This window comes from Hordeum vulgare, chromosome 1H, assembly GCF_904849725.1.
Source record: "Hordeum vulgare subsp. vulgare chromosome 1H, MorexV3_pseudomolecules_assembly, whole genome shotgun sequence".
NCBI classification, from domain to species: Eukaryota; Viridiplantae; Streptophyta; class Magnoliopsida; order Poales; family Poaceae; genus Hordeum; species Hordeum vulgare.
The window spans coordinates 296745014-296771500 of NC_058518.1; the positions used below are offsets into that span (position 1 = coordinate 296745014).

The 26487-nt window shown below is 46.6% G+C and overlaps 1 protein-coding gene across 1 annotated transcript; it reads right to left on the bottom strand.

Annotated features, from left to right (window-relative positions):
* Positions 1–9762: 9762 nt before the first annotated feature.
* On the bottom strand, positions 9763–13857 carry LOC123398674. The gene has a single exon (XM_045093125.1). It carries the CDS (start codon positions 13273–13275, stop codon positions 9763–9765), a length of 3513 nt encoding a protein of 1170 aa, XP_044949060.1. The 5' UTR covers positions 13276–13857.
* Between the last annotated feature and the right edge of the window lie 12630 nt (positions 13858–26487).

Sequence of the window (26487 nt, forward strand, 5' to 3'; positions counted from 1 at the left end):
TGTAGAGTGTCCCCTCCCTGTTCGCTTCCCTGTTTGTTATGCAATGTCGCTGTTCCAAACGTGCTATCCGGCGTACCTGTAGCTGTAGGTTTCCGGGGCAGCGCATTGTGCACAAAACGCGTTCCCACTCGGGAGCACGTACCATAGTATGTACTCCCTTCGTAAACAAATATAAGACGTCTTAGATCACTATTTCCAGCGAACGCTTCTCATCAGGTTGGCGTCAGAGGCTTCATAATGAACGATCGGTAGGAGGGGATAGTAACTGAAGAAGAAGTTGGTGTGTCTAATGCCATTCCCTGAACATTCGGACAGGTCCTAGTGGTCGCGGCTGGGCGTTGGATGGTGTCTGGAAACTCCCCACGGGTTCATTCAGGAGGTAAGAAGGCACTGAAGATTATGCTGTTCTTGTGGTGCTCTGCGTGTGCAGGTTGACACTGAATTCGTGGATGTGGTTGCTGAACAACCATCCACCTGAGCGCGGGACCTCTGAAACTGTCGTATCTTGCTCTGAATGCTGTCTCACCACTCTTGCCGGTGTACAATGACAGGCACTCCTCGCACAAGGTGGCGTTTCAGAATTCTGACCCGTTCTTCATCTGCATGCTGAGACCTTTGTCGGGCGCGATCAAGATCGACGAAACAGAGATTCAGGCAGCAAAGGTACATACATCATCATCTTTGCCATTCCATTGCTGGTCATGCCCTTCCTCCTTCGTCGCGGCCTCGGTCTAAATCAATAAGAGCGCCCAGTACCAACCAAGGGGGATGGGCAAGCCGTCGGCGGCGTCGTGTTTTTCTGCTCGCCGTCATTCGTGGTTTCGATTTGAGGTAAGATGGGGCACACCGCCAACTCCTTCCGATATGCTGATCTCAAGGGCAGCAGGGATCACATTTTCTTGCTAAAATTTCCCGCCCATGCCCAATGCGCGTGCGTGCGTGCTTCCTGCACGCGTCATGCTTCGATTTGGTTTCTTACACCAGCAAGTGAATGACAACCCGTGATTGCTGCACTTGTTTGCACATTTCAAATGGATTGCCAGGTGCTAGTAGATGGCTGATTACAAGCTGAAAACAATTCCTATTCTTCATGGGGTGGCCCGCAGACAGATTGTGGAGCGCACATGCTTAATCTGCATAAAGCTCTGCTTCGAGTACCTAGGCTGGTTTGAAGCAACCCATGCCTGCATTACAGGTAACTGTACCATGACACACACCAGTTCATCTTTGAGTTGCACAGACCAAATCAAAGCATATTGATATCACAGTCTACATTAATTACAAGTCATACGTGTGCACAAACATCACACTTATTACATGAAACCGAACACAAATGTGTATCATGTTTGATACTACAGAGGAAAGCCACACAGATTCAAATCCAAGCATAAATACAACCATACAGACCGGACATACTCAGTTTTAAGTTCATGTCCAGCGCAAAGAAAAATTAACTGACAAGAACAACAGCAATCCACACTAGCACACACAAACCACACATGGGACCAAAAGAGAGGCCCTTCCGGCTTCAAACCTGTTTCTTCCAGTAGAAAGAGAATGTTGCAGCATCGTCGTCATCCTCTTGTTCATCTCCTTTTGCTTAGTCTTGGGTTTCTGGTGCATTAAGTTTAAGACTAGGCTTGTTTTTGTGTTTTTCAATGGCCTCTCTCACCTCATCGGGGATTTGGCCACCGTTGAACTCGAGCTCCTTCAATCTGGGAAGTTTGTCGATGCCAGAGAGAGATGTGAAAGATGACCAGACAATCTTCTCGAGCCTAGGAGCAGACCCACAGATGAAGACGATCTTGGTGATCCCCGAGCAGTGAACAACAAGAAGGTTGAGCCATAAGAACTCATCTTTGTTTAATGTGATCTTACTCTGTCTTCCGCCAAAAGACTTATCCAAGAGCACCAGAGAGCGTATACTTGGTTTCTTGGCGAGTATTTGTAGAGCATCTTGCTCTAGCAATGTACCACGGAGAGTCAGCTTGGCTATTTGTGCGGCCTTCTCAAATGATGATAGCAAACTGCCGCAGAAGCTGTCGTTCAACTCAAGCTGTTTCAGTTTTGGAAGCCGGTCAACTCCAGAAATAGAACCTGGGGTGGTGAAAGACAAAACCATCTTCTCGATCTCAGGGGCTGCTTCATCCTCAAAAGTGATATTAGTCAAGGCTGAGCCCTCAACAACAAGGCACTTGAGGCAACTGAATTCACCCTCCTTGAAGTTGAGCATGGGCTCGTTGCATGCAATGTGTTGGAGCCTGATACACTGTAACTTGGGCAGCTTGGCAAGGTCTTCCAGGTCATCTTGGCTCAGCTGGGTGCTACTCAGAGTTACCTTGGCAAGTTTGTTCTTATCACCTTTTATGAATAATGGAAGAAGACGCCCCTTCTGTGTGGCTCCCCTGATGCTTAGACTCCCAAGAATCTTGGGATGGTTTTCTAAGAGGGAGGCAATGCCGTCTGGTAACTCTGCTATGGAAGGAGTACCATCGTGTGGTGTGTCTGCGGGAATAGCAGTGATTGACAGAGAGCAGAGGCACTCATGTAGGTCACTGATTGTCTGAAGCAAGTTTCTGAGGTGACTATCCTTATCATCGATAACCACACCAAGCTTCCTCAGTTGCCATAGCTTTCCAACATCTTTTAAATCATGACTCTGCTGGGCCTTGACATTGGATTTTTTTTTTTGATAAGGAGGAAACGAGCCCCCGGCCTCTGCATCAATCGATGCATGCAGCCATCTTATTAAAGATAAAATAAACAACATGTGATGTCCACGTAGCTCCACGCTCGATAACTCGAGGTATGAAATAAAACGAAAATGAAATTGAGAAAAAAAAACTGCCACATCCGGCGTGCGTAAAAGTAGACTACGATGCCTATACACCTAGCCTATTATTAGCACGCCATCCAAATCGGTTGAAGATAACCCGTGCGACCATCTCCCATCGGTTGCACCCAATATCCATACGTCCCCTGGAGTCCACATGACTGAGTAACGACCACGTACGGATCCAAGATGTTGCTCTGAAGATAACCTGCAAAAAATTATTGAAGTTCTTGCCATTAAAAGTTATATCATTTCTGGTATTCCATATAGCCCAAAACAAAGCACATATCCCAATCCCAATAAGTTTAGATATTTTAACGTCAACTCCGTTGAGCCACGTTGTAAATATTGAGCTAATACATGTAGGTGGGACGATATTGAAAGCTATTTGAATAGTTCTCCATAATAGTTTTGCAAGCGGGCATTGTAAGAAAAGGTGTCTTATTGTTTCATTTTGCTCACAATAGCAACAATTGGATCTACCTCTCCATCGACGTTTAATTAAGTTATCTTTGGTTAATATCACACCTTTGTGTATAAACCACATGAAAACTTTAATCTTGAGCGGCACTTTGATGTTCCAAATTTTTAATGATCTGGATAATGTTCCTGTATTAATCAGATCCAAGTACATGGACTTTACTGAGAATACCCCATTCGCAGCTAAAATCCACCGAACATTATCCGTGCGGTTTGATAATTGCACCTGCATCAGTCTCCTAACCAGATGCAACCATGCATCCCAGCGTGCTCCCACTAAAGCACGCCTGAACTGCATATTAAGAGGGACCGATTGTAATACCATAGATATATAGTCCTCTTTACGTTGTGCAATATTATATAACAGGGGGTATTGAAGTGCAAGAGGTGTATCCCCAAGCCAAGTATCTTCCCAAAACCTTGTTGAGGTACCATTACCAACTATAAATTTCACTTTCTGGAAAAAGGTCATCTTTATCTTCATTAACCCTTTCCAAAAAGGTGAGTCATTAGGTCTAGATGTAACCTGAGCTAAAGTTTTAGAATGAAGGTATTTATTCTTCAATATTTGAATCCACATTCCTTCAGATTCTGTGGATAGCCTATATAGCCATTTGCTAAGCAAACATATGTTTTTCACTTCCAAATTTTCAATGCCCAAACCCCCCTGGTCTTTGGGCCGACATAACATATCCCAACGTGCCAATCTATATTTCTTCTTAGTTTCATCACTTTGCCAGAAGAAACGAGATCGATAGAAATCTAGTCTTTTTCGCACCCCTACTGGTATTTCAAAAAAAGACAATAAAAACATGGGTAGGCTTGTTAATACTGAGTTGATTAATATTAGCCTCCCTCCATATGACATAAGTTTGCTCTTCCAGCAACTTAATTTTTTTTCAAATCTATCTTCAATACATTTCCATTCTTTATTTGTCAGTCTTCTATGATGGACAGGGATCCCGAGGTAATTAAATGGTAGTGAACCTAGTTCACATCCAAATAACTGCCTATAAGCGTGTTGCTCCTCTTTTGCCTTCCCAAAACATAAGAGTTCGCTTTTATGGAAATTAATTTTCAGTCCCGATAGTTGTTCAAATAAGCACAATAATAATTTCATATTCCTTGCTTTAGCCATATCATGTTCCATAAAAAGAATTGTATCATCCGCATATTGTAAAATAGATACACCCCCATCTACGAGATGCGGAACTAGTCCTCCAACTTGGCCCTTATCTTTGGCTCGATTAATGAGTATTGTCAACATGTCTGCAACTATGTTGAACAACACTCGAGACATTGAGTCACCCTGCCTTAATCCTTTATGTGTTTGAAAATAATGACCTATGTCATCGTTAACTCTAATTCCTACACTTCCTTTCTGAATGAAAGTATCAACCTGATCTCTCCATCTTTGGTTAAATCCTTTCATACGTAAAGCCTGTTGAAGAAATGGCCATTTTACTTTATCGTAGGCTTTCTCGAAATCTACCTTGAAAATAATCCCATCCAATTTCTTTGTATGGATTTCGTGTACCGTTTCATGAAGGACCACAACACCCTCCAAGATATGTCTCCCTGGCATAAACGCAGTCTGCGTCGGTTGGACAACTGAGTGAGCTATCTTCGTTAATCTATTTGTACCAACCTTTGTAAATATTTTGAAACTCACATTAAGCAGACAAATCGGTCTGAACTGCTCAATGCGTATAGCTTCCACCTTTTTTGGCAATAATGTAATTGTTCCAAAGTTTAGGTGGAATAGGTGCAGCTGGCCATCAAATAAATCCTGGAACATAGGCATGAGGTCTCTTTTGATGATATGCCAACACTTTTTATAGAATTCTGCCGGAAACCCATCTGGCCCCGGTGCCTTATTCTGTTTCATTTGTGTGATTGAATCAAGAACCTCTCTCTCTGTAAATGGAGCTGATAACACCTCATTCTCCTCTGCTTTGAGTTGAGGTATATCTTGAGTTAAGGCTTCATCCAAAGAGACCATCGTCTCTTTTGTCGGACCAAATAATTTCTTGTAATATTCAGATATGTATATTTTTAAGTTCTCATGACCTACTATTGTTCCCTCATCTTGCTCAAGTTGTGTAATTAATTTCTTTCGATGTTTGCCATTTGCAATCATATGAAAGAATTTAGTATTATCATCCCCATGAACCACCTTTGTAACCTTAGCTCTTTGTGCCCATTTAATTTCCTCTTCTCTCAACAATTTTTGCAAATCCTTTTCAGCATTAATTTTATTAATTCTATCTGATAAATTCAGCTGCGTTGACTCGGCTTTCACGTCTAATTCTTCAATCAGACGAGTCAGTCTTTCTTTTTCTATTTTATATATACCCCTCTGATTTTTCGCCCATCCTCTCAGAAATTGGCGCAAATGTCTTATTTTATTTTGCCATCTTTCTATGTTCGTATATCCACCTAAGTCCCTAGCCCACTCTGTAGCTATGAGATCTATGAAACCTTCTTGTTCAAACCAACTTAGGTCAAATGAGAAGACATTTTTATTCCCCACATGGTTGGCCGCCCCTGAGTCGACCATGAGAGGTGTGTGATCGGAGATGGCTCTCTGTAGAGCCCGTACTGTGACCAAGGGATATTTTTGCTCCCACTGGACACTCGTGAGTACACGATCCAACTTCTCATATGTTGGGACCGGTAGTGAGTTCGCCCATGTGAATTGTCTACCAGTGAGCTCGATCTCCCGTAGATCAAGACTTTCAATAACCATATTAAACATAAGTGACCATCGTTCGTCAAAGTTATCATTATTCTTTTCCTCCTGTCTTCTAATGATATTAAAGTCTCCCCCCACCATAATTGGAAGTCTTTCTTCTCCACAAATTCTTACTAGATCAGCAAGAAAGTCAGGTTTTAGTTCTGGTTGCGCCGCTCCATATACAGCTACCAAAGCCCACTTGAAGCCATCGAGCTTCGACCTCACACGAAACTTGACGGTAAACTCGCCGTAAACCACACTCATCACCTCTAAAGTCTCACATTTGACACCAAGTAAGATACCACCGGATCTACCCCTTGGTGGCAAACAGTGCCAATCAAAATCAACCCCTCCCGATAAGGTATTTAAAAATTGAGGTGTGAAATTATCCCTGCCAGTTTCTTGCAGAGCCATAAAATCAAGCTTATTTTCTATCGATGTATCTCTAAGGAACCTCCTTTTAGCCAAGTCCGCTAGACCTCTGCTATTCCAGAAAAGTCCTTTCATATTTCATCATGAAATTTTTTCTTTTGCTTCACTCTAGCACTTCTTCTTACCGCTGATTCGGGAAAAACCTTCCTTTTCCAAGGTCTCTTTGGTTTTTCCTGAATCATTTGCGTGTTACAATCTTGGTTAATTATTGGTGGAAGAGAACCATCAATCAAAGAGGCCGTATACCCCTCTAATTCCGTATTCTCCACCTCCTCTTCCTCTCCCTCTAAGTGTACTAAGTTATGACATGGATTTTGTAATTCTGCACCACCTAAGTCGTTAAAATATGTTTCATTCATTGGTTTCACCGCTGCTAGATTTTGAATAAACTCTATGGTTCTATCTGCTTCTAAGTCAAGAATATCATTAATGGATTTAGCTAATTGTTTGCTAGAAGTACCCAAGGAAATTCCTATGTCGCTAGCATTATGCAAAATCTCTGAATCAGTAAAGTGAAGTATTGAAGCAGAGTGATCAATATGCATACCTGTAGATGTCTCAATGTCTCTAAGCTTCGCTTCCCTCATGGCACGCCCTAGCGACATATCATCCGCATCCGGCTGCTCCTGGATACGTTGACTGAGACGTTGATTTCCGGTAGAAGGATCTGAAATTCCGCCAAATGCGATCACATCATCTGCAGATACTCCTGTGTTTCTGTGGCCTGTCGCCTCAATCTCGGAAGTATACTGAACCTGGCTAGTCGTTACAGATTTAGTACCTTGTTGATCATCATTTTGTGCATTCGGGTGTATATTAGGAGATCGACCTCTGTCTATGCTGTTACTATAGTTGCTGCCCGAGCCATAGTCCAGTCTTACTTCCTGTGCCGTGGACGAAGTGTCCCCTGCAGCTGATGCTGCGCGGCCATGCATGCCCGTTGGTTGGTATCCCTTCATACCCTGCATGCCATATTTATTTGCAGAATCATCCATTTGTGCAGTAGAGACGGTAATGCACTTTCTTCCTGAATCAAGATCATGCATGTCATCCTGTACTGTGGACGTATCCTCACATGCAACCGAGTCTGCATGCCCATGCATGCCAATCGGTTGTATATCCCCCGTGCCCTGCATGTATGTCATATCTGCTGTGTTCAACACCTCTTGTTGTACCCCCAGCGTTGGCGTTGTAGTGCCGTATTGTTCCTGAATCATATCCTCCTCAGCTGCTTGGTTTTTACCCTCGTCGACGCATGCTGCTGCGCAAAGGCTAGCCGGTATAGGCATCACATCAAATGATCCAAACCGTATTGTAGCCATGTGTGAAGTAAAGGAAGAAGGTGCACCGCTATTTATCGGCTTATCATTAGTGGAAGAAGATGGAGGATTCGTTTTTGCGTTGGGTCCATCGAATTGCTCATCCTGCTTCGCTTGTCCGTGATCCCTATCCCGATCCTCACCATCCGCCATGTGAACATCACCATCTTGTGATTGTTGTTGGGTCTCCTTCTCCACCTCTAGTTCTAGATCATAGTGCACTCCATCATAAGACCACGGAGCATAGTCTGGAATGCACTCAACATCTAGGACCATCACACGCACTCTGGCTATCCCCCTTTTGCGAGTAAATGGCATATCTACTATCTCCGTTTTACCAATCAAGGATCCAAGACTCCATACGATGAGGAAGTCATTAAGTAGGATCTCAGGAATGCCTGAAAATCTGATCCAGACCTTCTGTAACCGTGTACCCTGTGGTTCCGGTTTTTTACATTCCTCAAACTCAAGTAAGCATTTGCTTCCACTAACCTTGCTGACCCCGAATGCGAGCAACCGTTGAAGATCCTCTCTTCTTGGAAACTCAACTTGAAAGCATTGCTCATCTATCTTATCTGGTGCCCACTGGTATGTCTCGGACACAAGTCTTCTCATCTGTTGAGAAACTTGTTCTGCTGTTAGCGTCCCATTTGTTACCTTTACCAGTCCCGTTCTTGAACTCTCAAGGCGAGGCGGAGCGAGAACAGATGAAGATGTTGGTGTCTCAAAAAACATAAGTCTGCTCTGACAGACACCATAAATATTGATCACCGGCTTGGGAGCTAAAAGAAGTGGACATGCAGCTGCATCATGCCCAGGTTTCTGACAAATATCGCAAATAGCAGTGGTGCAGTCGACTACAAAATGACCAGGCACCCCACATCTGTAACACGTCAATTTTTCCTTCTTGCGAGCTGCCTTATTGGGTCGCGTTGTGTCTGTGTTCTCAGCCGTCTTAGGTGGAACGTCCTCAGCAGCAGCAGAACTGGAGGTGTTACCTAGAGCCACCTCATTTGTCGTTTGTGGAACTTCCTTCCACTTAGGCACCAAGTTATTCCGCCCAAAGGTGCGCACTCCGCCACCCCCACGCTGCCTATAGTTTGATCCCCTAGCACCTTCAACAAAGTTACCATCCGGAGGTTGAAAGGGTCGGTGCCACTGATTACCTCCCCCTGGACCTCCTCCGGTGTTCCACAGCCCGCGACCACCTCCTTTACCGGTGTAGTTATCGTTCCAGTGCTGTCCGAAGCTCTTGTGACCCTGGTACCCGCCTCCTCCTCGATGCGGACCTGAACCTTGTCCAGTCTTAGCAGCCCCTACAGCAGGCCCCTGGTTGTCCCGTGTTCCAGCATGCACATGACGGTCCATGTGAACAGCACCCTGCTTATCTGGCTGTAAAGCTGGGTACTTCGTCTCCGTTGAAACTGGTGGCGCTGCAGTAGCCTGCTTTGCATTAGCGTATGAATCCGGCGGCTGGCCAGAGCCTTGCGCCGCCATGTTCGCCGCAGCCGGACGAAGTGCCGGCACACGACGTGCTCGCCCCAATATCGACGGAAAACCTGGCGAGGCAGGACGGAGCTGTGTCTTACGATCCGATACGGCAAGAACCCTAGCTCTCGGTTCGTCAGGAAGAGGTGAACCGCGATAGGAAACCAACGAGTCCGATCGGGAATCCAACTTGTTATCAGGGCTAACCTCCGTGTCAAGCTGGGCCGAATACCCAGGTGACACTGGCCCGTTCATGAATCCTGATGGCCCATCTTGACCAACCAGTTTTTTCAAACGTGATTGCCGTCTTTCGCGGATCCCGAGATCCAGTCCAACCGGCGACGTCGCCGGCGGCCGCACCGTGGACACTGAATGTTTCTTCTTTCTGGCTGGAACTTCCTTCCATGAATCGATGAAGTCCGCAAGAGTTAGAGCTGGTAATCGTACCTTCGGGATTGGTCCTTTCCACGGTCTTATCGCAGAAGCCGATGTTCTCCGGTGAACAATCCGTCGTAGTACTTCGACCCTGTCCTCGGCGAGTTCTCCAAGCCCAGACCATGCGCGATCGGAAGGAGGCACCACGACGTCGATAGTCTGTGCCACTTCTTCCTCTGTATAACCAAGCTGCAACGATTCACATACGAGGTCTGATGGAGATGGCGATGACACCTCCGGTAGCTGCAGACCAGGATCGTCGTCAGGGTCTTCGTCCTCTGCCAGTGCCCAGAATCTCCCACCCACCCGGCGTTGCTTTCCTCCATGTTAACCATTTTGTCGATCCTACGAGGAATCTGACCACTAGAGCCGAAATTGCTTGTATTCTGGTCAACGTGACCAGCGAGCAGACGCTTCAGCTTCAACAACAGGATATTTGCTGTTGCATGTGGAGGCACCTTAGTTTCTCGGATATCCAATACCTCTAGCTCACGGAGGTTGTTGATTTCACGAGGTAGCTGGGTAATACATGTTTTCCTTAGGCTCAGATACTTGAGCAGTAACATCTTGCTGCAGATGTCCTTGAGGTACCGCTGGTTCTTCCCGACAAGGTAAGGACAACCTTCTAGATCTAGCACCTTGAGCAGGGATACTCGAGGTGATTTAGAGATCCCCTGGAAGAATTTATCAATTTTGTCGGAGCTGCGGAGTTGGATTTCATTGAAAATGGAGAAGTGGCGAGCCAAGTGATGTGACAGGCGTGTCTCCACCATGTGTTGTTTCCTGGCAATGGCAGTAATGAATCCATGAACTGGATCACCTATGACGCAGCTCTTTACGTTTCCCGTGGCACCAATATCAGCGGGATAAACAAGGCACCGGTCAACAAGTGCGTCAAAACATCGGTTGGCCTGACGCACAGAACTGGGCCAATCTTCCTTGGATGTCAGCCCTTCGGCAACCCACCGCGTGATCAAGGTTGACCGTCTAATCTTGTACCCCGTAGCGAAGATTGCTAGGTACAACAAGCATGACTTGTATTCTTTCGGCAGATCATTGTAAGAGAACTTGAACATCACCTTAGCGATGCTGTGGAATGATGTTGGCAAAGCCCGCAAGGTGCTGTGCAGCTTGAGTAACTCCTCATTGCTCCTCTTGGGGTTAGCATACAAAGCATGAGTGAAGATCTTCATGCAGAATTCATGTGGCTCACACTCGTACAAGATATCACGGAAAATTTGGGGGTTGAGGTTGTCTTCATTCTTCTGCTGGCTAGTAAGCTCGAGCACTGTATCATGGTAGAGGCCTTCAAGAGAATAGTCTATAGGTTCCCGCGGTGGATAGCAATACTCTTTAGCCAGCTCGATATCCTTTGTGGGGGTGACGATCATTAAGTCGGTGCTGCAGTTTAGTAGGCTCATAGCCTTTCTGGTATCCTCCCATGTGGAAACATCAATCAGCTCATCAACTTTGATGATAAACAAGGGACCTTCATAATTGTTCAACTTGGGAACATAATTCAAGTTATGTTTAATCTCATCCACGAGTCCTTTGATCTTGAGCTGCTCTTTGAACTCCTCTTTTATTTTGTCAATCATCTGGCCGAATTTTTCAGAAATAGTTTCCGGGCTTTGATCCGGAACGCCAGGTTCACCTGTCCTTTCACTATTGTCATTTTTGCCTTGATGCAGCTCCCGTAAGATGTCTTCCTTTGCATCATGGATCATTTGTTTGATTTGATCCTCACCCAATATATTTGTTGTGGTCTTTGTAGCTTGTTTGCCCAACGAGCCGTCTTGAGCCTGCAGGGGCTTGCTGCTGCTGCCGCTGCTGCTCTTGGGGAACAGCTTCCGCAAGATCTGTGCATATTGTGCCTCATCGAGGTGAATCCATGACGCCTGCTCACTTTTGATTCCTCCTCCTCCTTCCCCCTCCATATGCTTGGATGTTTGTCCTCCTTCTTCCTCCTCCCCATGTATGGTTATTTCTCCTCCTCCCTCCTCCCGATGCTTTGTTGTTTCTCCTCCACCGCCTTCTTCCTCCCCCTTCTCCCTATGTATGGTTACTTCTTCTTTGCCGTCCTCCGTAAGTATGGTTACTTCTCCTCCCCCCTCTTCCATATACTTGCATGTTGCTTCTCCTCCTACCTCTTCCATAAGCTTGGCTGCGGCTTCTTCTCCTTGTTCCACCCCCATATGCTTGGCTGCTGCGTCTTCCTCTTCAAGCTTCTTGTCCTTTTCCTCTGCTTCCATATGCTCCTTAAGCTTCTTGACGATGATGTTGTTGTTGTCCCACGGTGGTAATCTATGCATGTCTTTTTTCTTCCCTTGGCCTTGTTGAGAGTGAGACGCATCAACAGCCGCGTGGAGCATCAGCTCAAGGAGCACGTCTAGGTCCAGCTGGTCAAACTCCCCCTGCAGCTTGTCGCCCTTGGATAGCCTATCGCCCCTCAACACTCGACCTTGAATATCTCTTTTGATCTTGTCAAGCTTCTCATAAACCTTCATCTCTTTGATGTTCTCCTTGATTTTAAGAAGTGCAAGAGCCTTCTTCTTTTCACTGTAAATTTGCAATCTTCTTATGTAGACTTCCCAGGGGTCAAGATCCTTCTCCTCCACTTGGCCTTCTGTGCGTTGCTCTTGCTCCTGGGGTTGGGATTTGGCAAGCTTGAGCTCGCGCAGAATGTAGAAGAGAACTTCCTTGGGCCGTAGCCGCGCAAAGTCCGGGTGCACGGCCGGGATGTCAACCAAGACGATGCGGTGGTAGACGAGGGCCGGCGGCGGCAAAACCCACATTTCTTGTAGAAGAGCGAGGAGGTCCTGATGTGTGTACGGTGCCACAACCACTATGGACAGAGTTATGCCGGCGCCGGGAGGAACTCCATGTATCCACTCCCATAGCTTCGCCTTGGCGTAGTCGTCCAGAGTGCGTGGCTCAATGAAGGCTCTTCGACCAGACTGGCCGGTGGTCGCCATTGCCCCCACGGGTTGATAGTCACCGTCTTCGTCCTCGTCGCCGTCCCCAGCAGCATAGCCGCCCGGCGCAGCAGTCCGCCTTGACGAAGATGCCGCCGTGACTGCTAGCCCAGCCGTCGGAGTCGATTTCTCCTCCCCTGACTTGGCCGGGACCTCCACGCCATACCTCAACCGCCGCTCCCCGACGTCGCGTGCCCTCTCCTTGAGCCGGCGCAGCTGCTCCGCGGCGCGGTGCTGCGCGACCAGCTTGTGCAGGAACCAGGTGGCCCACCAGAGGTAGCGTCGGAGCCCGCCTCTGGCGCGGTGGACGTCGGGGTTCCCCCGGTACAGGTAGAGGTCGATGCAGTTGTTGCAGTCTTGGGCGAGCAGCCGCACCTGGTTCATCCAGGTGCGCACCTGCTCGTCGTGCTCGCCGCCGGGGGGCGCCCACCTGGCCAGGTGCGCCAGGAAGCTCTTCATGCTCTCCATCTCCTCCTTGATAAACTGCACGTCGTCTCGGACGCCACCCAGCAGCAGCGCCTCGCTGCGGATGACGGACAGCAGTGAGCTCACGGCGCCCGCCGCAAGCTCTGACATGGCTCCCTCTCCTTCCGCCGCCGCCCAGGTGCCCGGCTGTGCACTGTCCTTTACATTGGCTGGTTGCGCTTGCTGCCTCAACAGTCCAAGGACCAAGGTGGCCGAGGCACCAGATGCGGTAAATCCTGTCGGCGGATAGAGAGAGAAATTTGCACTGTGATGATGATCAGTGTGGCCAGTGCGAATTTGATCCTTGGGGCCTCTGATACAGGCTGCTTTCGCCACGGTGGTAGCGCCCACGCGCGCATGTCATTTCTTCGTCCTCTCTCAGCTTTTCTCTCGCCTCCTCCCCCTTTTCTCTCTTGCGTGAACAACTCCCACGCATTCGTTCTTTCCTTTTTTAAAGAAGTTTATTCGCCATGTGCTTCCGTAGAACCCCAAGAAAACGTAAAAGTCAGAATGGACAAAACGTATACCTAGTAAATTGTGACCGTGCGTTGCAACGGAACAAAAATATCACAATTTTACAGTCAAGTTAGTGACTCACACATCCAATCTCTAGATTAATGCTTAGCATGAATTTCTCTAATCCATATATCTAGTTTCCAGCTAATACTGTAGGCAACAATGCTTGATTCAAAGCCGTGATCCATTTTCTGTAATGAAACAAAAAATAAATGACGCTCTCATATTCCGATTGCGCAAAGGGGCAATCAACATAGAGTTTAGCACTCAAAAATCAATCAAATAGTAAACGATGTAATATTCTTAACAATTAAGTTTTCGTTTCTCGTCTTGACTTAAATCACCAACACATCTGGAAAAGCTAATTATAGGCTGCATCAGCTAGTGAATTTTTTTATGATAACATAGCATAACATAGTTGGAGAAATAGACAATTTTCAATCTCTGAAATCTAGCCACCCAAATATAACCAGTTGATCTTGTTTATGGATTCAACAACAAGTAGTTGTAACTTAATTTTTTAAACTGGGTTACTACGGTTAAAGTTCACTCAGTCTCAATGAAGTCAGCCAAACAGTATTGCGTGTGTAAAATTAAGGCATACATCATTATGATAAATGTTTTGCTATTTCTCTTGTAAAAATTAAGCATTAGTGTATGTGTTAAGAAAATATTTACTTGTAGCTGTAAAAGGTTTGGTGCTATAATGTTCAACAAACCTATCAAAATTTATTGTTTTCTTCTTATTTTTATATTTCAATTCATATATTAACTCCATGACATATAAATTTCCGTGCGAAAGGAAGCATACCAAGAACCACATCACCTGCACCCAAGTGAATCCCTTATGAAACAATAACATACATGATGCTCGCAGCGGCTGCTCCGGAATAAGAAGAGAAGTTTATCATCTATGAATAGAAGTTCATTATTGGTATAAGAGACTCAACGTGTCTATCTAGAAAGTACCTCATGTAGGATGTTGTTCAAATAAATAATTAAACATAAAAAATAAGAAGAGAAAGCATTGAAAAAGGTGGTATTTGAGTAATTACTACTAGACAGAAAACTCATACCGTCCATGAATTATCAATAATTCTTATTGTACGTGAGTCATGCATGAACAAAAATCCCCTACATAGAACTATAGTAATAAAAAATTGTAAAAACCGAGTTCATGTACTGACAGAGATTCAAAGTCTACAAGATGATAATAAGGTTAACACCAATGTACTAAAAATAGTAGCAAACATAGACTCAAAGAGTTCTTAGCAAGTCCATTTCTCAAGCCTAAATATTAAGGAATATGCGACTGAGTACATGGACTTGTTTACCACTGTTCACGTCAGGTGACACCGCCGTCCTCTTCCCCACATTGCTGATTGCTAGATGTCCCATCTCCTTGTTTTTTTTCTCTTACAGGTCAATCCTCTTGTTTTTTTTTCTCTAGCTCATACAATTTTGCATGAAGAAATTGGTTCTGCCCTTCGTAGTAGACTGCCTTGCTTCATGGCTTACTGCAGGGCGTCCTCCTCTGTGGACTGTTGGATGAACTAAAACTTCTATACGGTGAACACTTCTCCACAAAAGCTGCATATGCAACCATATAGCAAGGAATTGACGATCCCACTCCCTCTCTGGTTTGGTCCTCAAGGGTGCCCAACAATGTTTTTTATGGCTACTGCATACCCGAAGACTAAACACATGTCAAAATTTACACAAGAAGACCATACCTGATTTAGACAGCTGCCCCATGTGTCTCCAAGCCACGGTAACTTGCTCTCATCTATTCATTTAGTGTCCTGCAGCAAAAGTTGTTTGGTGTGCTACTGGAATACTCCAAACTGCCAGGAAATCATCAACTGGAAGTGTTTCATGACTTTGCTCATCCTTTGGAATATTTGGGATCCTTGAAACACTGAAGTTTTCAGACAATACCTGAAGCACGACACTATGGCACGACAAGTTGTTTTCAGACAATAAATGAAATAGGCCAAGCACTCCCTCTTCATCATCATGTAGCTCATGGAGCTTGGGGCGGCGATGATGCACAACAATATGGCATGACCAGGAGGAAGGGGATCCGGTGGGGGGCACGCTGGGGCGCTGTGTACGGCGACAGTCTGGGGCAGTGGCGAGCAACACCCAATGCTGGCGGCGACACGAATGAACACTTGTCGGCCGGAGAACCGTTGAGCTCGGAGCACAGACGGACGGTGACGTCAACCGGGGAGACTCGGCCATTGGGACCGTTCTGGCGGTGGCTGCGGCGCATCTCGTGACTCTAGAGAGGGGTGGTGGATTGAGAGCGAGGCGTCCCAGCAGCTAGCTCAACCAACATCGAACCCTGTCATTGCTTGTCGATGCCTCAAACACCTGCAACATGTAGCAGAAAAAGCAGAGAAGGAAGCACAACAGCAGCTGCTCCGATGCAAGCGTTGGCTGCGTCAGTGTAAGGAGGGTGAGATGCAACAAAGCACATATCAATTATCACATAGATCGTACCAAAAATTAAGCATAAACAGTAGCAAGTTGATGAGCACTGGAGGTACATGGACCTCAAACGGTACCAACATCGTTTTCATCTTTCAGTAGCAGCTCCTTAAATTCAAGATTGAACAATTGAACTAAAAACAACAGTTCAGTCAGGCATCAATTTAACTAAAAAATTCAGGATTAACCTTTCTGTTAAATTCAAGGAACAATCAACACTTAATAGTATATAATTTTTTTTAACCTCAAACAATATTCAATTGAGCCCAAACAGTTATAAATCCTAACCCAGAGCAATGCCTTAATGGCCACGAACAAGAGCAGAAAGAGGATGGGGTCAACTCACCTGAAGATAGAAAGGAGGAAGGTCCATGGGTAGTGCGTCCCGAGCTGCAGCAAGGCAAGGTCGACCCTCCTTCCTCAAGCATCCAATCTTTGCCCCACTCCATTCCCGGTGCCGGCCCTTGCGAGCCCTCCCCTCGTCCTCTTGCATCGACCTGATCCGCCATGGGCAGCCACTGCGTCCGCGTCAACGGCGGACGGGCATGCGCATACGGCCCTGCCTCCACACCTCCCCTCCTGCTCCTCCTCGCGCCCGGGCAGCGTGCCCCACCCTTCATGTGCTCGCCGCCGCCACCGTTGTCCTGTTGCACGGCCGCTCGATCTGCATGCCTTTGGAATCATTTTTTAATTCATATGAACTACGGGTTGGTTTCCATAAATGACAGGGGCTTTTTTGCAAAATGTACGCGGCGGGTTTTTTCACATAAGCGATAGCCGCTTTATTATTAGGTAAAGATAGGCCGTCGTATGTATATCCGCGTTCATGCAAAAAAAAAAAAACAACAACAACAATGTGTCGCCTGCCACCTGCGTACGGCGAAAAATAGAAAGTTGCACGATCTTCGCATCCGCCTGCGTACGGGAAAAAAATAAGAAGTTGCACGATCTTCGCGCCCGTCCGGCGATCACGCTCCTCCCGGTCCATTTTTTCCAACTAGCCGATCGCCGCCGGTTGCCGAAGGTGTGAAAGAACATCGTCGCCTCGTTCAAACGTCGTTCCAACACCGTCCGTCGTCGCATCTCACCGTCCTCATCCGACGCCACGGACGTGAATGGCCCTACGTCCACCGCCGCCTCCGCCGCGACCCATCGTTGTCGTCCTCTGCAGCGGATCCGGGCAAAAATCCTGTGTCTACCTCGTTTTGGACGTCACCGCCGGCTAGAATCAAGTCGGAAGCCCCTTGCCCAAAGGCCCCGTCATCCTAGATCGGCGACGTCACCAAGGTCTGGCATCTGAATGTAGCATGATGGATGGAAGTGACTTAGTTCATGTAGTTATTGTAAGAAAATATTTGAAATCATATTAGTGTTGCAATTTATTCTTGGGTATGATCCACTGTATGAATTTTAACACAAGATAAATTACCAACGCTCTGGGAGCTAGGTGTCTTGACATGGACGAAAAACCACGTTCACGTGGGATGAGAATGATATTGATAAGGTGATTCACACTAAAAATGATAGTATTAACGAAGACGATGACTAAGACGTTTCGTGCTCGTCATACGATGGATTTTGATAATAATGAACATGGCGTGAATAGTAAAAACATAAGTGGCGTATATTTTGATTTCATTTTTGAGTTTGCAAAGTATGGCAAGGCTAACTATTTGTCTATGTTTATTAGTTTGCAGGAAGATGACAAGGAACATACGTGTGGCTACCACAGACATTTATAAGGGTAAAGTTGTGACAGCCCGATGCCGACGTTCCAGAAGATTCTCCTTTTCTTTCCGTTTTCGTCGTGTGTCTATTTTATTTTGTCGCATCATCATCGCATCATTCGCATCATCTGCATTGCATCGGCATCTCCGTTGCCGCCAGTTTTCAAAACTTGCATCCGTTGTTAGTTGCCGGTTCACGTCGTTGCCCGTTCGGAGCCCGACCGCACTCGCACGTGCCCGCGGCATCGTCGAAACCCTGTTTTAAAAGTGTGTTGAAAACTTTTTCTGTTTGGGTTGAGATTTAACGTGCGGTGTTATTTTAATATAGGTAGGCCGCCTGTCAAGTTTCGTCGCAATCGGAGTCCGTCTGGTGCCCGAACGGTCGACCGTAGCGGCACCGTATTCGGTCTATCGTCGGACGTGTCCCGATGTTTTAAATCGGGTTGTCGTGCTGCCCGTTTTCCCTCTCATCTCCGCCTAGCCCCTCTGCACAGTGCACCGACCCTACGCGCAACCCAGTCCGAAAACCTCCCGAAACCCGAACCCGGCGGTCGTGACCATTGGATCCGGATCAACCCAGTTTTACCGCAAACAGTCATCGGTTTGTCCATTGCACTTCCGAACCTATTTTTCTCAACCGTCCGTTCGAATCGGAGGGTCCAGATCAGCCCTATCCAAACCCACCTAATTATTTAAGCGGGCAAACCCTAGTCCAATCAGTCCCATCTACCGCCGCCGCACACCAGCTGGTCTCCTCCTCCTCGGTTTCCAGATCCAGCCAACCAGCGAGCTCCCTTGTGCCCAAACCAACCCAACGCGCAACCAGCCTTCTGCCTCCCCTTGGTCAACGCGGAGCCCGCCAGTGCTGCAGCTCCGCATGCCCGTAGTGCCGGCTAGTCTGTGATTTCCTGCAGCCCCGTGATGCCATGGCCGCCGCCTTCTCCCGAAGCCGTCATCGTCGTCCCTTGCTCGCCTTGCCTCTAGGGCACCGGAGTTGCAGCAACAGGGAGCCGTCATGGCCATGGATGCAACTGCCGCTGCTGTAGGCCTTGCTCCGGTCCGTGCCGACGAGCTCGCCGGAACGGGACCCAGGCCGCCCCTTCCTCCGCCTCTCCATCTGTCTTCCGCCTCCCGTTTCCCTCCCCTGCTCTCTCTGACCATCTTCTCTGAATCTCTCTGTATCAGGAACACAACGACATGGCCAACCTCAACCAGCTCCATTGATGTTGCTGGTCGCATCCACCCCCCGTTCTGGATGGAATGAAACTCCCAGGCCACGCCACGCCCGGACACGGCCTCGCGCCCCTCGCCTGCAGCTCGCCTCCGGTAGCCCTCGGTCGTCTGCATCTCCACGCCATGGCTGTTGTCTCTGTTTTCCCCACTGTAAGAATCGTATGCGTACTTCGTTTCTTTCCCTAGATCCGTTCTAGACTGTTAGGTTTATTAGGTTGCCACGACATTTCTAGACAAGCAACTCTAGTGGCCGAGGTGGCTAGCGTCTCTCGTTAGCAACCATGGGGTGTGAGGATCGAATCCCACTCACCCCTATTTTTCTGTGTTGTTTTGGTTTGCTTCAAGTTGGTACCTTATGCGCCCTTACACTTGCTAAACCCTTATCTTATCAGAGCTGCTACTTAGCTGGACTGGTTGGTGCCTTTGTCTCCACCATAGAGGCCCCGGGATCGAATCCAATGAAGGCCTCAATATTTTTGCTGCTGAGTTTATTTTTTTCTCTTCACCTTAGCACCACTTGGGCCGATTTCAGCCCTGGACCACTGCACAATAGTGCAATTCGGTCCATTGTTCTTTTTTTTAACGTCGTGTGATTTTTTTTCCAATTTACATGGCTTTTGCTAATTTCAGTAAAAGCTTTGTTTTTCAAACGAGCGTAGTTTCTAAACCGTGCATCGGATCGAAGTGATTCAAATTTGTAGCTTGTCTAGAATTTCACGTAGGTTAATATTTTCCAACTCTCATGCATAACTAGAAATGTTTACTGTGCTGTTTGCATCGGTTTGTGTGTCGACGTGTTGGAAACGGTTTAGGTCGTAACTATTTGTCTGTAGCTTCGTTGGAGATGTGCCATGTATGTAAATGGACCAGAACGACGAGTAGAATCACGTGAACGACTTTTTTTTGCCGTTTAACAAACCTAAAATGGATTAGGACAAATCTGGACAGAATTAAGATTTAACACGTGGGGTCATTTCGGAGATGCTATATGTCGTTTCCGGTCTCATTTAAAATGCCTAGCTAGGTAGATTAATTGTGCTTCACCCTCGAGCCATGTTTAATAACATTTAATATTGTCGTGTACCTAATCGGGATAGAACTAAATAAATAAACGTGGAGTTTCTCAATATGCAACTCATTGCATATTGAACTTCACTTAATGTGTAGTGTGTGTTTGTGTGAATTGTGATGCCGTATCTTGCATGCGTTTAGCTGCTCATGCATCATTTGTGTTGTGCATCGTGTGGTGAATTCCGTGTGTTGATTTGTGTTTTCGGTTTGCTTCGTCTCGATAGAGTTCCCCAAGCGTGTCGGATGTGAGGACCCGTTCGACTACGTCGGTTCGTCTGCTTCACGAAGGCATTCTTCTTCCAAGCAGGATCTCAGGCAAGATGACCATTTCCCCAGATACCATTACTATCATTGCCATGCTAGTTTTACCGCTTCTACCGATTATGTCTCGTTGCCTACCACATATTAAATATCAGCCTCTCAACAATGCCATGAAAACCTTCAACCTGTTCAACCTAGCAAACCACTGATTGGCTATGTTACTGCTTGCTTAACCCTGTTGTAGCGTTGCTAGTTGCAGGTGTAGTTGCTTTCATGTGATAACATGGGTTCCTTGTCATATCACCATATTAATGCTATTTAATTTAATGCACCTATATACTTGGTAAAAGGTGGAAGGCTCGGCCTTTCTAGCCTGGCGTTTTGTTCCACCTTTGCCCCCTTAGTTTCGGCTACCGGTGTTATGTTCCATAAACGAGCGCTCCTAACACGATCGGGGTTGTTATGGTGACCCCCTTGATAATTCGTTTTAGATTAAAGCTGGTCTGGCAAGGCCCAACATTGGTACTATTTGCCCAACATAATAATTCTGTTAAATTGAAATGCATAGGGAGTTAGCGCTACCCGAGGAGTAATTCTACATAATACAGGGAGGGCCAGTGCTGATGGTGCTGGTCCAAAACAGAGCAGCTTACTAACGCTACCCGGGGCAACTCGGCGTCTGGCGTGGTAACCGTCGCTCATCCGTCGTGTCCTGAGAACGAGATACGCGGCTCCTATCGGGATCGTCGACACGCCGGGCGGCCTTGCTGGATTAGTTTTACCTTTGACGAGATATCTTGTGCATTGGGATTCCGGTGATGCTTTGGGTAATCTCAGAGTTGAGGTTTTCCACTAGGGAATCCGACGAGATCGCGAGCTTCGTGATTGAGGATCTCTATGCGGCTTGTGGTAATTTGTGATGGACTAGTTGGAGCACCCCTGCAGGGTTAAATCTTTTCGGAAAGCCGTGCCCGCGGTTATGTGGCAACGTGGAAGCTTTGTTTAACACTGGTTCTAGATAACTTGAAGTTAACTTAATTAAAACTTGCCAACTGTGTGCGTAACCGCGACTGTCTCTTTCGTGAGTTCCTTCTCCGACCGAGGACACGGTGGGGTTATGTCTGACGTAGGTAGGTGTTCAGGATCATTCATCTGATCATCAGTAGTTCACGTCCGTTATGCGTAGACCTTCCCCCTCTTATTCTCGTACTCGCAAGTTTAGCCACCAAATATATGCTTAGTCGCTGCTGCAACCTCACCACTTAACCATACATCACCCATTAAGCTTTGCTAGTCTTGATACCTTTGGAAATGAGATTGCTGAGTCCCCTATGGCTCACAGATTACTACAACACCAGTTGAAGGTACAGGTAAAGGTTACTTGACGCGAGCGCGTTGATTGTTCATTTGGAGTTGCTTCTTCTTCTTCTTCATCGATCTAGGATGGGTTCCAGGCTGGCAGCCTGGGATAGCAAGGATGGACGTCGTTCTTCTTTTTCCGTTTGTTTTCGTCCGTAGTCGGACCCTGCTCTTACTCTTGATGATTATGTAATGTACTGATGTGACTCTGATGTAGCTTGTGGCGAGTGTAAGCCAATTCTATATATATCTCTTCTTTTCAGTACATGTACTTGTAACGATATCCATTCTTGCGACACGACGAGATGCGCTTCTATCCCTGACGAGGCCTTCGTGCCAAATTGAGGATAGGGTCATATCTTGGGCGTGACAAAACTGGCAGGTGAAGCAAAAGTCAATAATCACAGACAGTGACGCTGCAATGATCCGAGCGATTCAGGCTGTCTTTTTGGATGTGTTCCATCGTCTTTGTTCCTGGCATATTGAGAAACATATGTAGAAGCACCTACATTACAAGTCACTGGATGAGTTCAGATTCCTCTTGTATTATGCCACCTCTCAAGCCAACTTTGACCAGAGATGTATAAATGGAAGATGGATAAAACTGAAGACTGGCTTAGCGGGATGTATAGGAAGAGGAGACTTTGGGCAGCTTCATATCTTTCCGATGGGTTGTTTCTTCGTATATGTGCATCTACTAGATTGATCTTGGTGAGCGTAGAATTTTTTTTTGTTTCCGATGCAACGTTCCCCAATAGTGGTATTAGAGCTAGGTCTATGTGTAGATGACATCACGAGTAGAACACAAAGGAGTTTGTGGGCGTTGATATTCATATTGCTTCCTTCCTTAGTCTTTTCTTGATTCAAGCGGTATTGTGAGATGAAGCGGCCCGGACCAACTTTACTCGTCCACGTACGAGAGACCGGTTCCATCGACTGACATGTAACTTTGTTGCATAAGATGGCTGGCGGGTGTCTGTCTCTCCCACCTTAGTTGAATCGGATTCGGCGAAGCCGGTCCTTGTAGAAGGTTAAATAGCAACTTGCATATCACTGTTGTGGTTTTGCGTAGGTAAGAAGCGTTCTTGCTAGATACCCATAGCAGCCATGTAAAAAATGCAACAACAAATTAGAGGACGTCTAACTTGTTTTTGCAGGGTATGATGTGATATGATATGACCAAAGACATGATGTTATATATTTGATGTATGAGATGAACATGTTGTAATTGTTATTATCGACTTGCATGTCGATGCATACGGCTACTGGCAGGAGCCATAGGGTTGTCTTTAATTATTGTATGACCCGCGTGTCAATCATTAAGCGTTATGTAACACATTACTTTATCGCTAAACGATAGCAATAGTAGTAGAAGCATGGTTGGTGCGACAACCCTGACGAAAACATGATGATGGAGATCATGGTGTCATGCGAGTGACGATGGAGATCATGCCAGTGCTTTGGAGATGGAGATCAAAAGCACAAGTTCATGGCCATATCATGTCACTTATGATTTGCATGTGATGTTAATCCTTTTATGCACCTTGTTTTGCTTGGGACGATGGTAGCATTATAAGTTGATCCCTCACTAAAATTTCAAGATAAAATTGTGTTCTCCCCGAGTGTGCACTGTTGCGAAAGTTTGTCGTTTCGAAGCACCACATGATGATCGGGTGTGATAGACTATACGTCCGCATACAACGGGTGCAAGCCAGTTTTGCACATGCGAACCACCTGGGTTAAGCTTGACAAGTCTAGCATATACATACATGGCCTCGGAACACAAGAGATCGAAAGGTCGATCACGAGTCGCATAGTAGATATGATCAACATGAAGATGTTCACCATTGAAACCACCTCATCTCACGTGATGATCGGACTTGGGTTGGTGAATTTGGATCATGTAACACTCGAATGACTAGAGGGATGTCAATTTGAGTGGGAATATTTAGTGATATGATTAATTAAACTCATTATCTTGAACAATAGTCTAAGTAATCTTTGCAAAATTATGTTGTAGATCAATGGCTCGCGCAGTAGCACCCCTGAATTTCAATGCGTTCCTAGAGAAAGCCAAGCTGAAAGATGGTGGAAGTAACTTTGTAGACTAGGCCCGTAATCTGAGGATTGTCCTCGCGGTTTCCCAAAAGGCTTATGTCCTTGATGCATCGCTTGGTGAGGCATCCCCTCTAGTGTCGTGTGAAGACGTTGTGAACGTCTAGCAGGCGCGTTCTGATGACTACTCTATAGTTCGGTGTGCAATCTTGTATGGCTTAGAATCGGGACTTCATAGACGTCTTGAACGTCATGGAGCATGTGATATGTTCCAGGAGTTGAAGTTTCGTTTTGAAAAAATGCCCGGATCGAGAGGTATGAAACCTCCGATAAGTTCTATGATTGCAAGAAGGAGGAGAATGGGTCTGTCAGTGAGCACATACTCAAAATGTTTGGGTATTCCAACCGTCTTGCTAAGTTGGGAATGGTTCTCCCGCCAGAGGCGATCACTGATAGAGTTCTTCAAACACTGCCACCTAGCTACAAAAGCTTTGTGATGAACTATAACATGCAAGGGATGGATAAATCGGTCGCCGAGCTATTTGCGATGCTCAAAGTCGTTGAGTCAGAAATTCAGAAGGAGCATCAAGTGTTGATGTGACGTCCTCGGTTTAATCGTACGCTAATCATACACGCAAATGCGTACGATCAAACCCAAGGACTCACGGGAAGATATCACAACACAACTCTAGACACAAATAAAATAACATCAGCTTCATATTACAAGCCAGGGGCCTCGAGGGCTAGAATACGAAAGCTCGATAAACACACGAGTCAGCGGAAGCAACAATATCTGAGTACATACATAAAACATGGGGTGCCTTAGAGAAGGCTAGCACAAAAGATACAACGATCGAACGAGGCGAGGCCTCCTGCCTGGGAACCTCCTAACTACTCCTGATCATCAGCGGCCTCCACGTAGTAGTAGGCACCGTCGGGGTAGCAGTCGTCGTCGGCGGGGACCTCCATCTCCTGGGCTCCATCATCTGGTCGCAGCAAACGGATCAAGGGGACAAGGGGGGAGCAAAGCAGCGGTGAGTACTCATCCAAAGTACTCGCAAGTCTTACATCAGAACTATTCTAATTATGCATCATTATCAAAGAAGGGGGGGGGGTTATATGTGGACTGACTGCAGCAATGCGAGAATAGAGAGAGAAGGCCTAGTCCTATCGAAGTCTAGCATCTTCAGGGTCTTGCAGCAATAGACGAGAGTAGAACAGGGGTAAAACATTAATAGTCATATTGTTGCAGCAATATTAAAGTGAGGTCGCGCCTAAAGATCCTCCCTCGACTCCCTGCGAGGAAGCAATCCCGAGGCAAACTAATTCCAGTTAAGTAACCATTGTAGTTGTATAAGATCGGGGCACAACTCCAAGTCGTCGTGTAACCGTGGACACTGCTATCCGAATAGTTAAATTTTCATCCCTGCAGGGGTGCACCACATGTCCCGTCACGCTCGATAACACTCTGGCCGGACATACTTTTCTGGGTCCTGCCCGGCCTCGGAATATCGACACGTCGCAGCCCCACCTAAGTCTAATCAGAGAGGCCAGCCCGCCGGTCTAACTCCTAAGCACAAAGGGTTCATGGGCCCAGTTCCCCTTCGCGCTCTTGCACGTGGCGTGGGCGGCCGACGTCAGTCCTAGCATCCCATAATCACAAGAGCGATGCATCTCGGGACCACTCGGGCGCGCGCCGCTACATTGCTGGCATCTGAAAAGCTTCGGCTGATACCGTGACGCCGAGTACCGCGTAGCCGGTTAGTGCAAAAAGGTCTCCGACCAACCCAGATCAAATACCCAAATCCATTAACATTTTAATTAGGCCAACAACACAGTCTCACGGGAATCCACCCGTCTTACAACTAATCACCAAAGATCCCAGTAACAAGGTCGAGTAACTGTGTGGTTGTAACATCGGGGGGAATCCGAGGTATCACCCTCGTTGGATTCCGAACGATGTACCCGTCAAGGTGGGCTTAGAGGAATCACCCTCGAGGGTCCCACACTTGAGGGGTTGCACGACAGAGGCGTCATCGGGAATGGTGAAAGAGGAATCACCCTCGATAACCACGACCGACTAGCTATACTACAGAGATATCATCAGGAGTACTTAGCGAGGTGTCACCCTCGATACCGATAGTATCTCCGTAGCTCGTACAACGAAGGGGGTGTATGTGCTGTGTCGGGTCTGGCTCGTCGATCAGAGATCGAGATTTGAAAACAAGCGGGGCAACTGAACTACGGGGTTAGAGGGGATGACTGCTCCACCTATACTAAGCAGATTTAAAGTACATGACTGAAAGTAGCAGTTCATCAAAAATAGGCTATGCATCAGATATAGGAGCTAACTACAACAGTAGCAAAATACTAATGCAAGCAGTAGGAAGAAAGACATAGGCGATATAGGAATGATCAAGGGGGGTTTGCTTGACTTGCTGCTATGTGGCAAAGGACTGATCGGCAGGGTCGTAGATGTACCCGGCAGCAGCGTCAGTCTCGGGGTCTACCGGTAAGAAGAGGGGGAAGAAACAATAAATAATAGCAACGGTGCAACACAAAGCATGACATGGCAAGATGCATGCTAGACATGAGCTAACGCAGCAAC

Bases quoted from the DNA above. Each gene is read 5' to 3' on its own strand.
- LOC123398674 (XM_045093125.1), bottom strand. From the start codon at position 13,275: ATGTCAGAGCTTGCGGCGGGCGCCGTGAGCTCACTGCTGTCCGTCATC.